This window comes from Oncorhynchus kisutch, linkage group LG19 (assembly GCF_002021735.2).
Source record: "Oncorhynchus kisutch isolate 150728-3 linkage group LG19, Okis_V2, whole genome shotgun sequence".
In the NCBI taxonomy this organism is placed as follows: domain Eukaryota; kingdom Metazoa; phylum Chordata; class Actinopteri; order Salmoniformes; family Salmonidae; genus Oncorhynchus; species Oncorhynchus kisutch.
Window position 1 is genome coordinate 59812197 of NC_034192.2, and position 15461 is coordinate 59827657.

At 44.9% G+C, this 15461-nt stretch overlaps 1 protein-coding gene across 2 annotated transcripts in view; it reads right to left on the reverse strand.

The window, feature by feature from the left end:
* Positions 1–15461, reverse strand: part of LOC109910214 (glycine receptor subunit alphaZ1) — a 91108-nt gene that overhangs the window by 60152 nt on the left and 15495 nt on the right. The window contains exons 3-4 of one of the 2 annotated variants that reach the window (XM_031797974.1): positions 5292–5318; positions 4671–4709 (exon numbers count right to left, since the gene is read on the reverse strand). The exons of the other annotated variant lie outside the window; for it this stretch is intronic. Coding sequence (XP_031653834.1) covers positions 4671–4709; positions 5292–5318 — 66 coding nt within the window. The remainder of the gene's footprint in view (positions 1–4670; positions 4710–5291; positions 5319–15461) is intronic. 2 annotated transcript variants of the gene reach the window in all.

The following is a 15461-nucleotide window of genomic DNA, read 5'->3' on the forward strand; positions in this document are numbered from 1 at the left end:
ATTCTAAACTGATCATGTGATGTGATATGGTGAAACGGGGCATTCTAAACTGATCATGTGATGTGATATGGTGAAACAGGGCCTTCTAAACTGATCATGTGATGTGATATGGTGAAACGGGGCATTCTAAACTGATCATGTGATGTGATATGGTGAAACAGGGCCTTCTAAACTGATCATGTGATGTGATATGGTGAAACGGGGCATTCTAAACTGATCATGTGATGTGATATGGTGAAACAGGGCCTTCTAAACTGATCATGTGATGTGATATGGTGAAACAGGGCATTCTAAACTGATCATGTGATGTGATATGGTGAAACAGGGCCTTCTAAACTGATCATGTGATGTGATATGGTGAAACGGGGCATTCTAAACTGATCATGTGATGTGATATGGTGAAACAGGGCCTTCTAAACTGATCATGTGATGTGATATGGTGAAACAGGGCATTCTAAACTGATCATGTGATGTGATATGGTGAAACAGGGCCTTCTAAACTGATCATGTGATGTGATATGGTGAAACGGGGCATTCTAAACTGATCATGTGATGTGATATGGTGAAACGGGGCATTTTAAACTGATCATGTGATGTGATATGGTGAAACGGGGCATTCTAAACTGATCATGTGATGTGATATGGTGAAACGGGGCATTCTAAACTGATCATGTGATGTGATATGGTGAAACAGGGCCTTCTAACTGATCATGTGATGTGATATGGTGAAACGGGGCATTCTAAACTGATCATGTGATGTGATATGGTGAAACAGGGCCTTCTAAACTGATCATGTGATGTGATATGGTGAAACGGGGCATTCTAAACTGATCATGTGATGTGATATGGTGAAACAGAGCCTTCTAAACTGATCATGTGATGTGATATGGTGAAACAGGGCATTCTAAACTGATCATGTGATGTGATATGGTGAAACAGGGCCTTCTAAACTGATCATGTGATGTGATATGGTGAAACGGGGCATTCTAAACTGATCATGTGCTGTGATATGGTGAAACAGGGCATTCTAAACCGATCATGTGATGTGATATGGTGAAACGGGGCATTCTAAACTGATCATGTGATGTGATATGGTGAAACAGGGCATTCTAAACTGATCATGTGATGTGATATGGTGAAACAGGGCATTCTAAACTGATCATGTGATGTGATATGGTGAAACAGGGCCTTCTAAACTGATCATGTGATGTGATATGGTGAAACGGGGCATTCTAAACTGATCATGTGATGTGATATGGTGAAACGGGGCATTCTAAACTGATCATGTGATGTGATATGGTGAAACAGGGCATTCTAAACCGATCATGTGATGTGATATGGTGAAACGGGGCATTCTAAACTGATCATGTGATGTGATATGGTGAAACAGGGCATTCTAAACTGATCATGTGATGTGATATGGTGAAACAGGGCATTCTAAACCGATCATGTGATGTGATATGGTGAAACAGGGCATTCTAAACCGATCATGTGATGTGATATGGCGAAACAGGGCATTCTAAACTGATCATGTGCTGTGATATGGTGAAACAGGGCATTCTAAACCGATCATGTGATGTGATATGGTGAAACGGGGCATTCTAAACTGATCATGTGATGTGATATGGTGAAACAGGGCATTCTAAACTGATCATGTGATGTGATATGGTGAAACAGGGCATTCTAAACTGATCATGTGATGTGATATGGTGAAACAGGGCCTTCTAAACTGATCATGTGATGTGATATGGTGAAACAGGGCATTCTAAACTGATCATGTGATGTGATATGGTGAAACGGGGCATTCTAAACTGATCATGCGATGTGATATGGTGAAACAGGGCATTCTAAACCGATCATGTGATGTGATATGGTGAAACGGGGCATTCTAAACTGATCATGTGATGTGATATGGTGAAACAGGGCCTTCTAAACTGATCATGTGATGTGATATGGTGAAACGGGGCATTCTAAACTGATCATGTGATGTGATATGGTGAAACAGGGCCTTCTAAACTGATCATGTGATGTGATATGGTGAAACAGGGCCTTCTAAACTGATCATGTGATGTGATATGGTGAAACAGGGCCTTCTAAACTGATCATGTGATGTGATATGGTGAAACAGGGCCTTCTAAACTGATCATGTGATGTGATATGGTGAAACAGGGCATTCTAAACTGATCATGTGATGTGATATGGTGAAACAGGGCATTCTAAACTGATCATGTGATGTGATATGGTGAAACAGGGCATTCTAAACTGATCATGTGATGTGATATGGTGAAACAGGGCATCACAGTTTTTTTTACTGTTGTTTCTATTTCTTTACTTACCTATTGTTCACCTAATACCTTTTTAACTTAGAAATTGCACTGTTGGTTAGAGCCTGTAAGTAAGCAAGCGTTTCACTGTATTCGGCCTTCGACAAATGAACTTTGATTTGATCTGATGGCAGAAATGTCTACCAGAGCTTATGCCAGAGAATGTAATGTTAATGTCTCCACCATAAGCCTCCTCCAACATCGTTTTAGAAAATTGGCAGGACGTCCAACCGGCCTCACAACCACAGACCACATGTAATCACGCCAGCCCAGGACCTCCACATCCGTCTGAGACCAGCCACGGACAGCTGATGAAACTGAAGAGTATTTCTGTCTGTAATAAAACCCTTTATTTGGGAAAAACTAATTCTGATTGGCTGAGCCTGGTTCATCTGTGGGTGGGCCTGGCTCCCAAGTGGGTGGGCCTAATGCCCTCCCAGACCCACCCATGGCTTCGCCCTGCCCAGTCACGTGAACTCCAACGATTAGGGCCAAATGAATGTTTTTAAAATGACTGATTTCCTTATGCATATAAACTGTAACTCAGTCAAATCGATGAAATTGTTGCATGTTGCGTTTATATTTCTGTTCAGTAATAGTTATGGATAAAATCATGTTTTCTTGGTTGGTGTATATGGAGTCAATCACTAGCATTGAATTGACTTGGGAGACATCAATAGGAGTATACACACTCTATTAAATCCATAGCTAGCTATGGATAAAAACATTGTTTCCTTGGTTGGTGTGTATAGCAGGAGAGGAGAGTAGATCAGTTGAACTGAACGGCTGAAATCTGGCATCCTCTGTGTTAAACAGCTTTAAATCCTGGACTATCTGTTGACTATAGTAGAATCACACACACACACACACACACACACACACACACACACACACACACACACACACACACACACACACACACACACACACACACACACACACACACACACACACACACACACACACACACACACACACACACACACACACACACACACACACACACACACACACACACACACACACACACACACACACACACACACACACACACACACACACACACACACACACACACACACACACACACAGGCACGCGCATACACACACACACACACACACACACACACACACACACACACACACACACACACACACACACACACACACACACACACACACACACAGGCACGCGCACACACACACAGACACACACACACACACACACACACTGGCACGTGCACACACACACACACACACACACAGGCACACGCACACACACACACACAGGCACGCGCACACACACACACACACACATTTTGTAGATCAAAGGCATTCTGCTTCCAGTAATGCTGTCCATATTGCATATTTAAAAGAATGAATCATGGATACAGCCCTTTTACAATTTCCCATATTCATACAAGTTGCACAAAAAAAAATTATTATGTTTAAAAACAGAAGAATTTAAATACAGTTGATGTTGTTAAATATATAGATGGATTCATTTCAATTAAACAAAATAAATGAATGCATTCCATGATTGTTGCTTTTCAACCTCAGCAAGAATCTCTCTAATTAATTCTAATTACGATACAGACACAACGTTTCAGCCCAAAAGGCAGACGGGCTACTAATAATCCATGTCATGTACAGCAGGTCCTCTCCTGTTAGGAGGAAAACAGGTCAAGTAGCCATTGAGGTCTTTTAGGCTGTAAATGAAGGGAGTAGTGGGCCAGAAACAGATGGACAGATTCTCACTGGTCATCAGGTTCTGTCTGTAGCACCAGCTATCCTTTACTTACAACCATGACAATAGGATCATATCTCCACTCCTCTCCAAATCAGAATATAATATAACAATATAATATAATACACCCGTATCATAAAACTTTAACAGGAAAGCCATCTGGGAAAAAGCTTGTTTTTTTTTTAACCCGAGAAGTAACATTTTCCTGTGCAACTTTCAAATTTGTATTCACACTTTTACCATCCAGAACAATAATTGGTAAAAAAAGACAGGAGAAAAACCACGTCAACATAAATTGCAAACAAAAAGGCTTGAAATATTAGACTAATGTTTTGAGGTAATTTCTTAATTGCCAGCTGTTCGACAATAATCTCTTAGGAAACAATCTGAAGACATACTATCGGCAGACTGATACACCTCACAGCATGATGCATTAACAGTAAATACATGTATCTTCTGGAAGATGACACCTTCAATGTGCTTGGTTTGATTTTTTCTCTCTCTTTTTTTTCTTGCTTTAAAAGTGAAGATTGCCTGAGTGGCGTTGAGAGAGAGAGTGCCTTGCATACGTTATTCCGTGATGAATGAAAAGAAAATACCTTTCTTGTGAGAAGCTTCTGTTTTGGGGCCTTGTGGGTCTAATAACAAAAAAAAAAGATAATGATTAAAACACAACATATTCTAACAGCAAGTACTCACATTGTTTTTCTCAATGCGGAGAACAACAATAAAAAACACATCTAGTATCACAACTTGCCAACACTTCAGAACTTATACAGGTAAGTGTGCGGCAGGGAAAGGAAGGAAAAATTGTGGTGGCCAAAATACTGAAGGCAATAGCAGGAAGGAGGGATGCACAAGTTTGTGTTGGAGAACGTCATAGCGGGTCGGGCAGGAGAGGAGGCGATGCAGAGATGAGAGGAGGGGTAGAGCAGGGGTGCAAGGCATAGTTCTTCACGAGAGGCAGAAGGTGAGGTTAGCAAAATGCACTAAGATGAAAAACAGCAGACAAAGGAAAGATGTATAGACTACATGTTAAACTGGCTTCGCTTAGATCTGCTTGCATCATTTGGCTTTAAATGCTTAAATGCTTACATTTTCTTATCAAGCAACTAGTAAGTGTTTCAAACAAATTTTCTAATAAATGGGATATAAAAATCTTTTTTTTTAAATCTTTTCTTTTTTTAGATTTTATTAATCTAAAAAATATATATTTTTACCTCTTCCACTCGGGGGGACCCCTGCAACTGAGCAGCAAAATTGGTGCAACACAAGAGAACAGGAACAGGAAGTGTACTTAGTGGACGAAGTGATATAAAACACAAAGGCTCACACACAGAAGTGAGCAATTCATTGTTTTACAGTACCTGGGCCTTTTCCAGTTATTCCGGAAATGACCTTTTTAAAAAAAATCAATTGCCATGACTGAAGTTGGCCATGCATCATTTTGAAACCTGGTTGGCTTTTTACCAATCCAGTACAACAAACCAGCTTGTTACAATTCAAGATAGAAGAATTAGTCCCCATATTGCACTTATTTGGTAAGCATATCAAATAAATTAGGCATGCAAAAGATAACACCAAATACCTGATAATAACCTTAATATTTCAGTCTGTTCAATCTCACCTTTTACATCCAAAGGCTGTTAATGATAAGGTACTATACATAACACATACATTAACACAAACATACATTTCAGTAATGATGTCAGCCATAATTCAGATCTTAATCAGTTCAACAGAAAGTTTGCTCCTTCCCAGATGACATTTGCTGCTCATTTGACATACTGCCGAGTTCATTCCTAACTCCTCTCTCCTGTCGACACAGAGGAAGTATTATTCCACAGTACATAGTGAATGTATTTTTCTCAACGAAGATGGTGTGTTTTGTCTTTGTGCTCCGGAGGCGCATTGAAAATGTAAACCAGGCGACATGCAGCCCCGCCTACTTTTCCTATACCTGACAAGTGTCAACGATGAGAGATGGCGACTGCACAGAGCTGAAGTCTTTGTGGGGATATTTTAATCTATCAACGTCAGGTGACAAGGAAATCGTTCTTTAAGATAGATGGAAAGTATTCTGCATGACCATGAACTGTTGTAGACCGGTGATTCAAACTCTATAATCTGACCTGGATCCAGTTAAGATCATTTTTCTTCCTCTTGTTGTTACACTCTGCACACAAGGCAATCCCTATTGTGTCAACCTAAGCTTGGGTTTATCCTCTGTGCCAAGGATCTATATGAGATCTGAAAACCTGATCCAAACATTAAACCACCAACTTGTTTTCTTTCTTCCAAGCTTGCAATCTCATAATGACTAATTACTAGCAGTGTGTAAAATCTATTCTCCATACTTTGCAGAGAGGTACAGGCTTTGTTCAACATAAAAAAAATAGTGAATAATCAGCTATAAGAAAGCACAGTCGAGTTTTAGAATGAATCCATCTGGGCCTGGTAGCATCTCAGTCACGCACCGTTTCACAAAAGGACAAATCTCGAAAGGCGACAGTTAGAAATGTCTAGCAAGGAAAATAAAAACATTTGCTTGGGGTCTTGAATTATCTTGTCAGAGTAAACAATTATATGGCAACTTTAATGTCACACTCAAGTGTGATCACTGTTTTCCCACTTCCCAGTATCAAAAAAGAAATGACCCAAATGACAGGAAGTGACAATAGCCTTCATGACACCATCTCCTCTCCTCCTCGCAGTGGTATTAGAGAAGCTTCAGTGACCAGACGGAAAGATACAGCATCCGAGTCAACCATTCAACCATTCAACCATTCAACCATTCTCACATTCATTAAATTAGAAAGTGTTAATGTTTGACATCGTGCTGAATAACAATATCAAGGGCAATCTCCCAACAATAGGGGTTTAATATAATCTTTGATATTGTTACTGTTCTGCCTTATTATTATTTGACCATGCTGGTCATCTATGAACATTTGAACATCTTGGCCATGTTCTGTTATAATCTCCACCCGGCACAGCCAGAAGAGGACTGGCCACCCCACATAGCCTTCTTCCTAGGTTTTGGCCTTTCTAGGGAGTTTCTCCTAGCCATCGTGCTTCTACACCTGCATTGCTTGCTGTTTGGGGTTTTAGGCTGGGTTTCTGTACAGCACTTTGAGATATCAGCTGATGTACGAAGGGCTTTATAAATACATTTGATTAGATTTGATTTTGATTTGATATTATTTGATATTATCTCATTAAAATTAATAGAATAAAGCTACTGTTTATTTCTTTTGAAAGGTATTTCTCTTTTATTTTACATGTACAGTAGACTCATACTAAGAACATACTTTTTACAAAGTACTACAGTAGTGGATGGTTGGATACTATAACTATCTGTCCTGTCCTGCTGTCCTGTCCTGCCCTATCCTGTTCTATCCTGTCCTGCTATACTATCCTGTTCTATCCTATCCTGACCTATCCTGTCCTGTCCTATCCTATCCTGTCCTATCCTGTCCTATATTGTTAATATCCTGTCATGTCATGTCCTGTCCTATCATGTCCTGTCCTATCCTGTCCTATCCTGCCATATCCTGTCCTATACTGTCCTATCATGTCCTGTCCTGTCCAATCCTGTACTGCTGTCCTATCATGTCCTATTATGTCCTGTCCTATCCCATCCTGTCCTGCTGTCCTATCCTGTCCTATCCTGTGGATGATGTCTTATCCTGTCCTATCCTATTCTGTCCTATCCTGTGGATGATGTCTTATCCTGTCCTATCCTATTCTGTCCTATCCTGTGGATGATGTCTTATCCTGTCCTATCCTATCCTGTCCTATCCTGTGGATGATGTCTTATCCTGTCCTATCCTATCCTGTCCTATCCTATTCTGTCCTATCCTGTGGATGATGTCTTATCCTGTCCTATCCTATTCTGTCCTATCCTGTGGATGATGTCTTATCCTGTCCTATCCTATTCTGTCCTATCCTGTGGATGATGTCTTATCCTGTCCTATCCTATCCTGTCCTATCCTGTGGATGATGTCTTATCCTGTCCTATCCTATCCTGTCCTATCCTATTCTGTCCTATCCTATAAAATGTATGTAGTTCTGTCCTTGAGCTGTTCTTGTCTAATGATGTTCTGTATCATGTCATTCTGAAATTATGTTTCATGCTTTGTGTGGACCCCAGGAAGAGTAGCTGCTGCTTCTGCAACAGCTAATGGGGATCCTAATAAAATACCAAATACCTATCCTGTCCTGCTGTCGTACCCTGTCCTATCCTATCCTGTCCTATCCTATCATGTCCTGTCCTATTCTGTCCTGCTGTCCTGTCCTGTCCTATCCTGTATATGCTGTCCTATCCTGTATATGCTGTCCTATCCTATTATGTCCTGTCCTATTCTGTCCTGCTGTCCTATCCTGTCCGATCCTGTATATGCTGTCCTATCCTGTCATATCCTATCATGTCTTGTCCTATTCTGTCCTGCTGTCCTATCCTGTCCTATCCTGTGTATGCTGTCCTGTCCTATCCTATCCTGTATATGCTATCCTATCCTATCCGGTCCTATCTCCTGCTGTCCTATCCTGTCCTATCCTGTTCTGATGTCCTATCCTGTCCTATACTATCATGTCCTGTCTTATCCTATCATATAATGCTGTCCTGTCCTATCAAATCAAATCAAATGTATTTATATAGCCCTTAGTACATCAGCTGATGTCTCAAAGTGCTGTACAGAAACCCAGCCTAAAACCCCAAACAGTAAGCAATGCAGGTGCAGAAGCACCGTGGCTAGGAAAAGCTCCCAAGAAAGGCCAAAACCTAGGAAGAAACTTAGAGAGGAACCAGGCTATGAGGGGTGGCCAGTCCTCTTCTGGCTGTGCCGGGTGGAGATTATAACAGAACATGGCCAAGATGTTCAAATGTTCATAAATGACCAGCATGGTCAAATAATAATAATCACAGGCAGAACAGTTGAAACTGGAGCAGCAGCACAGCCAGGTGGACTGGGGACAGCAAGGAGTCATCATGCCAGGTAGTCATCATGCCATCATGCCTGTCCTTTCCTATCCTGTCCTGCTGTCCAATCCTGTTCTGCTGTCCTATCCTGTCCTATACTATCATGTCCTGTCTTATCCTGTCATATCCTGCTTTCCTGTCCTGTCCTATCCTATCCTATCCTATCTTGTCCTATTCTATCATGTCCTGTCTTATCCTGTCATATCCTGCTGTCCTGTCCTATCCTATCCTATTCTATCTTGTCCTATTCTATCATGTCCTGTCTTATCCTGTCATATCCTGCTGTCCTGTCCTGTCCTATCCTATCCTATCCTGCCCTCTAACAGTAGGCTGACTGCTACATTATCCATTCAATTTTCTGCTGTGTCCTTGCAATTCTGCCTCTCCTTAGACTTTGAAACATGATCAATACTTTTGTCATAACTCTGGGGAGAGTCACCCCTGCAATGATATTAAACATCAACTCCCAGGGCCATATAGCAGTTCAGTCCCAATGTTTAGATCCTAGAGAATCCATTACCAAGGCAAGCATCCAGAGTAACTCTTTTGACTATTCTCGGGACCTAAAATGTCTTCTCATTCACCAAACATAGTGAATTAACTCAAATAATTCAATTTACATAGATTGTTTTAAGAAGAAGGCAGAGTAAAGTTTCAATGTCAGTACGTAAATGCAGTTAATGGTTGGTGTGTGTGTTATATCTGGGAATATAACTCTGGTTGGGGATTGTTCTTTAATGAACCCACACAGTACAATAAAGAACCCTTGTCCATTCCTTTAATGTTCCTGAAGTAGTCAGCAGATCAGTCCGGGTGGTTCCCTGTTGCCATGCGTATATGAACACAGCAGCATCTGAACACTGCCCCCTCCTCCCTCTCTCATTAGGGTATTCCATTAATCCTATTAGTTACCCATTAAACAAGTGCTGATAACACCAAATGAACGCCAAGCCCCACCAGCTAATAATATTTCATCTCCCCAGTCAGGTAGGTTGAAACAAAAAGAGAATGAAAAGAAGAAGAGGTAGAACAGAGAGAGAGAGAGAGGGAGGGTGAGAGAGACTCTGTGCGTAAGGAAAAAGAAGCCAGAAACAGCAAACATACGGCAGCAAGGACTGTATATTTACAGATGTTGACTTGTCTCGCAAAAATTCAGAAGCAAGGTGACACAGCTAGTTCATTGTGAAAGCGTTTGGTTACACTGATCATCACTGTGATGTGACATGGCAGGCTTTAAAGGAAGGAAGCTGCTTGGGAGAAAGAGGAGAGAGCAGAGAGGACTAAGTGACTGACTGACTGTCTGACTGACTGACTGTCTGCCTGTCTGACTGGCTGTCTGACTAACTGACTGACTGGCTCACTGTCTGACTGGCTGACCGACTGGACTGACTGACCGACTGACTGACTGTCTGACTGAATGGATTGGCTGACTGAATGGACTGGCTGACTGACTGGCTGACTGACTGACCGACTGACTTACTGACTGTCTGACTGTCTGCGGGACTGGCTGACTGAATGGACTGACTGACTGTCTGACTGTCTGAATGGACTGGCTGACTGAATGGACTGGCTGACTGAATGGACTGGCTGACTGACTGGCTGACTGTCTGTCTGACTGGCTCACTGGCTGTCTGACTGACTGTATAGACTGACTGTATAATTGTCTAGCTGTCTGTCTGATTGTCTGACTGGCTGTATAGACTGACTGACTGTCTGACTGTCTGTCTGACTGACTGACTGGCTGGCTACCTGGCTGTCTGATTGGCTGACTGTATGACTGGTTGACTGACTGTCTGACTGACTGTCTGATTGGCTGTCTGACTGTCTGATTGGCTGACTGATTGACAGTCTGATTGACTGATTGACTGTCTGATTGGATTGACTGACTGTCTGAATGGACTGACTGTCTGAGTAGACTGACTGGCTGACTGTCTGATTGGCTATCAGGCTGGCTAACTGGCTGATTGACTTTCTGATTGACTGGCTGACTGTCTGTCTGAATGGACTGACTGGCTGACTGGCTGCCTGGCTGTCTGATTGGCTGACTGTATGACTGGCAGACTGTCTGATTGGCTATCAGACTGGCTAACTGGCTGATTGACTGTCTGATTGACTGACTGACTGGCTTACTGTATGACTGACTGACTGTATGACTGGCTGACTGACTGTCTGATTGGCTGTCTGACTGGCTGACTGTATGACTGGTTGACTGTCTGATTGACTGACAAACTGTCTGAATAGACTGACTGTCTGACTGGCTGATTGGCTGTCTGTCTGTCTGTCTGATTGACTGACTGACTTTCTGACTGACTGGCTGTCTGAATAGACTGACTGACTGTATGACTGACTGACTGTCTGAATGGACTGACTGACTGTATGACTGACTGACTGGCTGTCTGACTGGCTGATGGACTGTCTGACTGTCTGACTGACTGTCTGACTGGCTGTCTGACTGTCTGATTGACTGACTGTCTGAATGAACTGACTGTCTGTCTGAATGGACTGGCTGACTGTATGAATAGACTGACTGACTTGCTGGCTGACTGGCTGACTGTATGACTGGCTGACTGACTGTCTGACTGGCTGATTGTCTGTCTGACTGACGGACTGTCTGAATAGACTGACTGGCTGGCTGGCAGATTGTCTGACTGGTTAACTGATTGACTGTCTTATTGACTGACTGACTGTCTGACTGATGGACTGTCTGAATAGACTGACTGACTGGCTGACTGACTGGCTGACTGGCTGATTGTCTGTCTGACTGGCTGTCTGACTGGCTGATTGGCTGGCTGTCTGGCTGTCTGATTGACTGTCTGATTGACTGACTGACTTTCTGATTGACTGACTGACTGACTGACTGAATGGGCGGACTGACTGACTGGACTGACTGGCTGTCTGAATGGACTGACTGACTGTATGACTGACTGACTGACTGGCTGTCTGACTGTCTGATAGACTGTCTGTCTGTATGACTGTCTGACTGATTGACTGTCTGATTGACTGACTGTCTGAATGGACTGACTGACTGATTGGCTGTCTGACTGTCTGATGGACTGTCTGACTGTATGACTGTCTGATTGACTGACTGTCTGAATGGACTGACTGACTGGCTGTCTGACTGTCAGACTGGCTTGACTGATTGACTGTCTGAATGGACTGACTGGCAGTCTGAATGGACTGACTGACTGTCTGAATGGACTGACTGACAGATTGACTGATTGGCTGTCTGACTGACTGTCTGATTGACTGGTGTGTGGGGGGGTGGGGGGTGTTGAGAAGGGGAGAGGTGGTGCGTGGGGGGTGTTGGGGAGGGGGGAGTAGGTGTGTTGGGGGGTTGGGAAGGGGAGAGAGGTGTGTTGGGGGGGTTGGGAAGGGGAGAGTAGGTATGTTGGGGGGGTTGGGAAGGGGAGAATAGGTGTGTTGGGGGGGTTGGGAAGGGGAGAGTAGGGGAGAGTAGGTGTGTTGGGGGGGTTGGGAAGGGGAGAGTAGGGGAGAGTAGGTGTGTTGGGGGGTTGGGAAGGGGAGAGTAGGGGAGAGTAGGTGTGTTGGGGGGTTGGGAAGGGGAGAGTAGGTGTGTTGGGGGGGTTGGGAAGGGGAGAGTAGGTGTGTTGGGGGGGTTGGGAAGGGGAGAGTAGGGGAGAGTAGGTGTGTTGGGGGGTTGGGGAAGGGGAGAATAGGTGTGTTGGGGGGGTTGGGAAGGGGAGAGTGGGGGAGAGTAGGTGTGTTGGGTGGTTGGGAAGGGGAGAGTAGGTGTGTTGGGGGGGTTGGGAAGGGGAGAGTAGGGGAGAGTAGGTGTGTTGGGGGGTTGGGAAGGGGAGAGTAGGGGAGAGTAGGTGTGTTGGGGGGGTTGGGAAGGGGAGAGTAGGTGTGTTGGGGTGGTTGGGAAGGGGAGAGTAGGTGTGTTGGGGGGGGTTGGGAAGGGGAGAGTAGGGGAGAGTAGGTGTGTTGGGGGGTTGGGAAGGGGGAGAATAGGTGTGTTGGGGGGGGTTGGGAAGGGGAGAGTAGGTGTGTTGGGGGGGTTGGGAAGGGGAGAGTAGGTGTGTTGGGGGGGTTGGGAAGGGGAGAGTAGGTGTGTTGGGGGGGTTGGGAAGGGGAGAGTAGGGGAGAGTAGGTGTGTTGGGGGGTTGGGAAGGGGAGAATAGGTGTGTTGTGGGGGTTGGGAAGGGGAGAGTAGGGGAGAGTAGGTGTGTTGGGGGGTTGGGAAGGGGAGAGTAGGTGTGTTGGGGGGGTTGGGAAGGGGAGAGTAGGTGTGTTGGGGGGGTTGGGGAAGGGGAGAGTAGGGGAGAGTAGGTGTGGTTGGGGGGTTTGGGAAGGGGAGAGTAGGTGTGTTGGGGGGGTATGGGAAGGGGAGAGTAGGGGAGAGTAGGTGTGTTGGGGGGTTGGGAAGGGGAGAGTAGGTGTGTTGGGGGGTTGGGAAGGGGAGAGTAGGGGAGAGTAGGTGTGTTGGGGGGGTTGGGAAGGGGAGAGTAGGGGAGAATAGGTGTGTTGTGGGGGTTGGGAAGGGGAGAGTAGGCGAGAATAGGTGTGTTGTGGGGGGTTGGGAAGGGGAGAGTAGGGGAGAGTAGGTGTGGTTGGGGGGGTTGGGAAGGGGAGAGTAGGTGTGTTGGGGGGTTGGGAAGGGGAGAGTAGGGGAGAATAGGTGTGTTGTGGGGGTTGGAAGGGGAGAGTAGGGGAGAGTAGGTGTGTTGGGGGGTTGGGAAGGGGAGAGTAGGTGTGTTGGGGGGTTGGGAAGGGGAGAGTAGGTGTGTTGGGGGGGTTGGGAAGGGGAGAGTAGGGGAGAATAGGTGTGTTGTGGGGGTTGGGAAGGGGAGAGTAGGGGAGAGTAGGTGTGTTGGGGGGTTGGGAAGGGGAGAGTAGGTGTGTTGGGGGGGTTGGGAATGGGAGAGTAGGGGAGAGTAGGTGTGTTGGGGGGGGTTGGGAAGGGGAGAGTAGGGGAGAGTAGGGGAGAATAGGTGTGTTGTGGGGGTTGGGAAGGGGAGAGTAGGGGAGAGTAGGTGTGTTGGGGGGTTGGGAAGGGGAGAGTAGGTGTGTTGGAGGGGTTGGGAAGGGGAGAGTAGGGAGAGAGTAGGTGTTGGGGGGGTGGGGAAGGGGAGAGTAGGTGTTGGGGGGGTTGGGAAGGGGAGAGTAGGTGTGTTGGGGGGTTGGGGAAGGGGAGAGTAGGTGTGTTGGGGGTTGGGAAGGGGAGAGTAGGTGTGTTGGGGGGTGGGAAGGGGAGAGTAGGTGTGTTGGGGGTTTGGTAAGGGGAGAGGTAGGTGTGTTGGGGGGTTGGGAAGGGGAGAGTAGGTGTGTTGGGGGGTGGGGAAGGGGAGAGTAGGTGTGTTGGGGGTTTGGGAAGGGGAGAGTAGGTGTGTTGGGGGGTTGGGAAGGGAGAGTAGGTGTGTTGGGGGTTGGGAAGGGGAGAGTAGGTGTGTTGGGGGGTTGGGAAGGGGAGAGTAGGTGTGTTGGGGGTTGGGAAGGGGAGAGTAGGTGTGTTGGGGGTTGGGAAGGGGAGAGTAGGTGTGTTGGGGGGTTGGGAAGGGGAGAGTAGGTGTGTTGGGGGGGTTGGGAAACAGAGAATAGGTGTGTGTGTGTGGGGGGGGGGGGGGGTGTTGAGAGGACTATCTTAACCATCTTAGCCGATATTAGAGATTGAACGTTAAAGTGTAATGAATTAAATATAAAAAGAAACTCATAGACCATACAGGGGAGGTCCCAAATGTGTCAGAAAGATATTTCCTATTTTCCATTCCAATAGAGATCCTGCTAAATCAATTAGAAGGCTTCCCCACAGTGAGTCCCAGTCATGATCAGCATAATTTCCTCTCATGCCAGCACATTCGTAGCTTCAGGCAATTCTCTGCTCTTTCTCTCCCTGTTTTTCACTCTTGCTGTGCCTCCACATTAGCAGAGGTGGTGGTTGATTGAGGAGGTGTGCTCCGTTGTTAGACCTACAGAGAACCTTCTAACGTTCTAATGTTCTAAAGAATGCCTTCTAACGTTCTAATGTTCTAAAGAATGCCTTCTAACGTTCTAATGTTCTAAAGAATGGCTTCTAACATTCTAATGTTATAAAGAATGGCTTCTAACGTTGTAACATTCTAATGTTCTAAAGAATGGCTTCTAACGTTCTAACATTCTAATGTTCTAAAGGATGGCTTCTAACGTTCTAACATTCTAATGTTCTAAAGAATGCCTTCTAATGTTGTAACATTCTAATGTTATAAAGAATGGCTTCTAACGTTGTAACATTCTAATGTTATAAAGAATGTCTTCTAACGTTGTAACAATCTAATGTTCTAAAGAAGGTCTTCTAATGTTCTAAACAATGCATTCTAACATTCTAATGTTCTAAAGAATGCCTTCTAGCGTTCTAAAGAATGCCTTCTAACATTCTAATGTTCTAAAGAAGGTTTTCTAACGTTGTAACAAT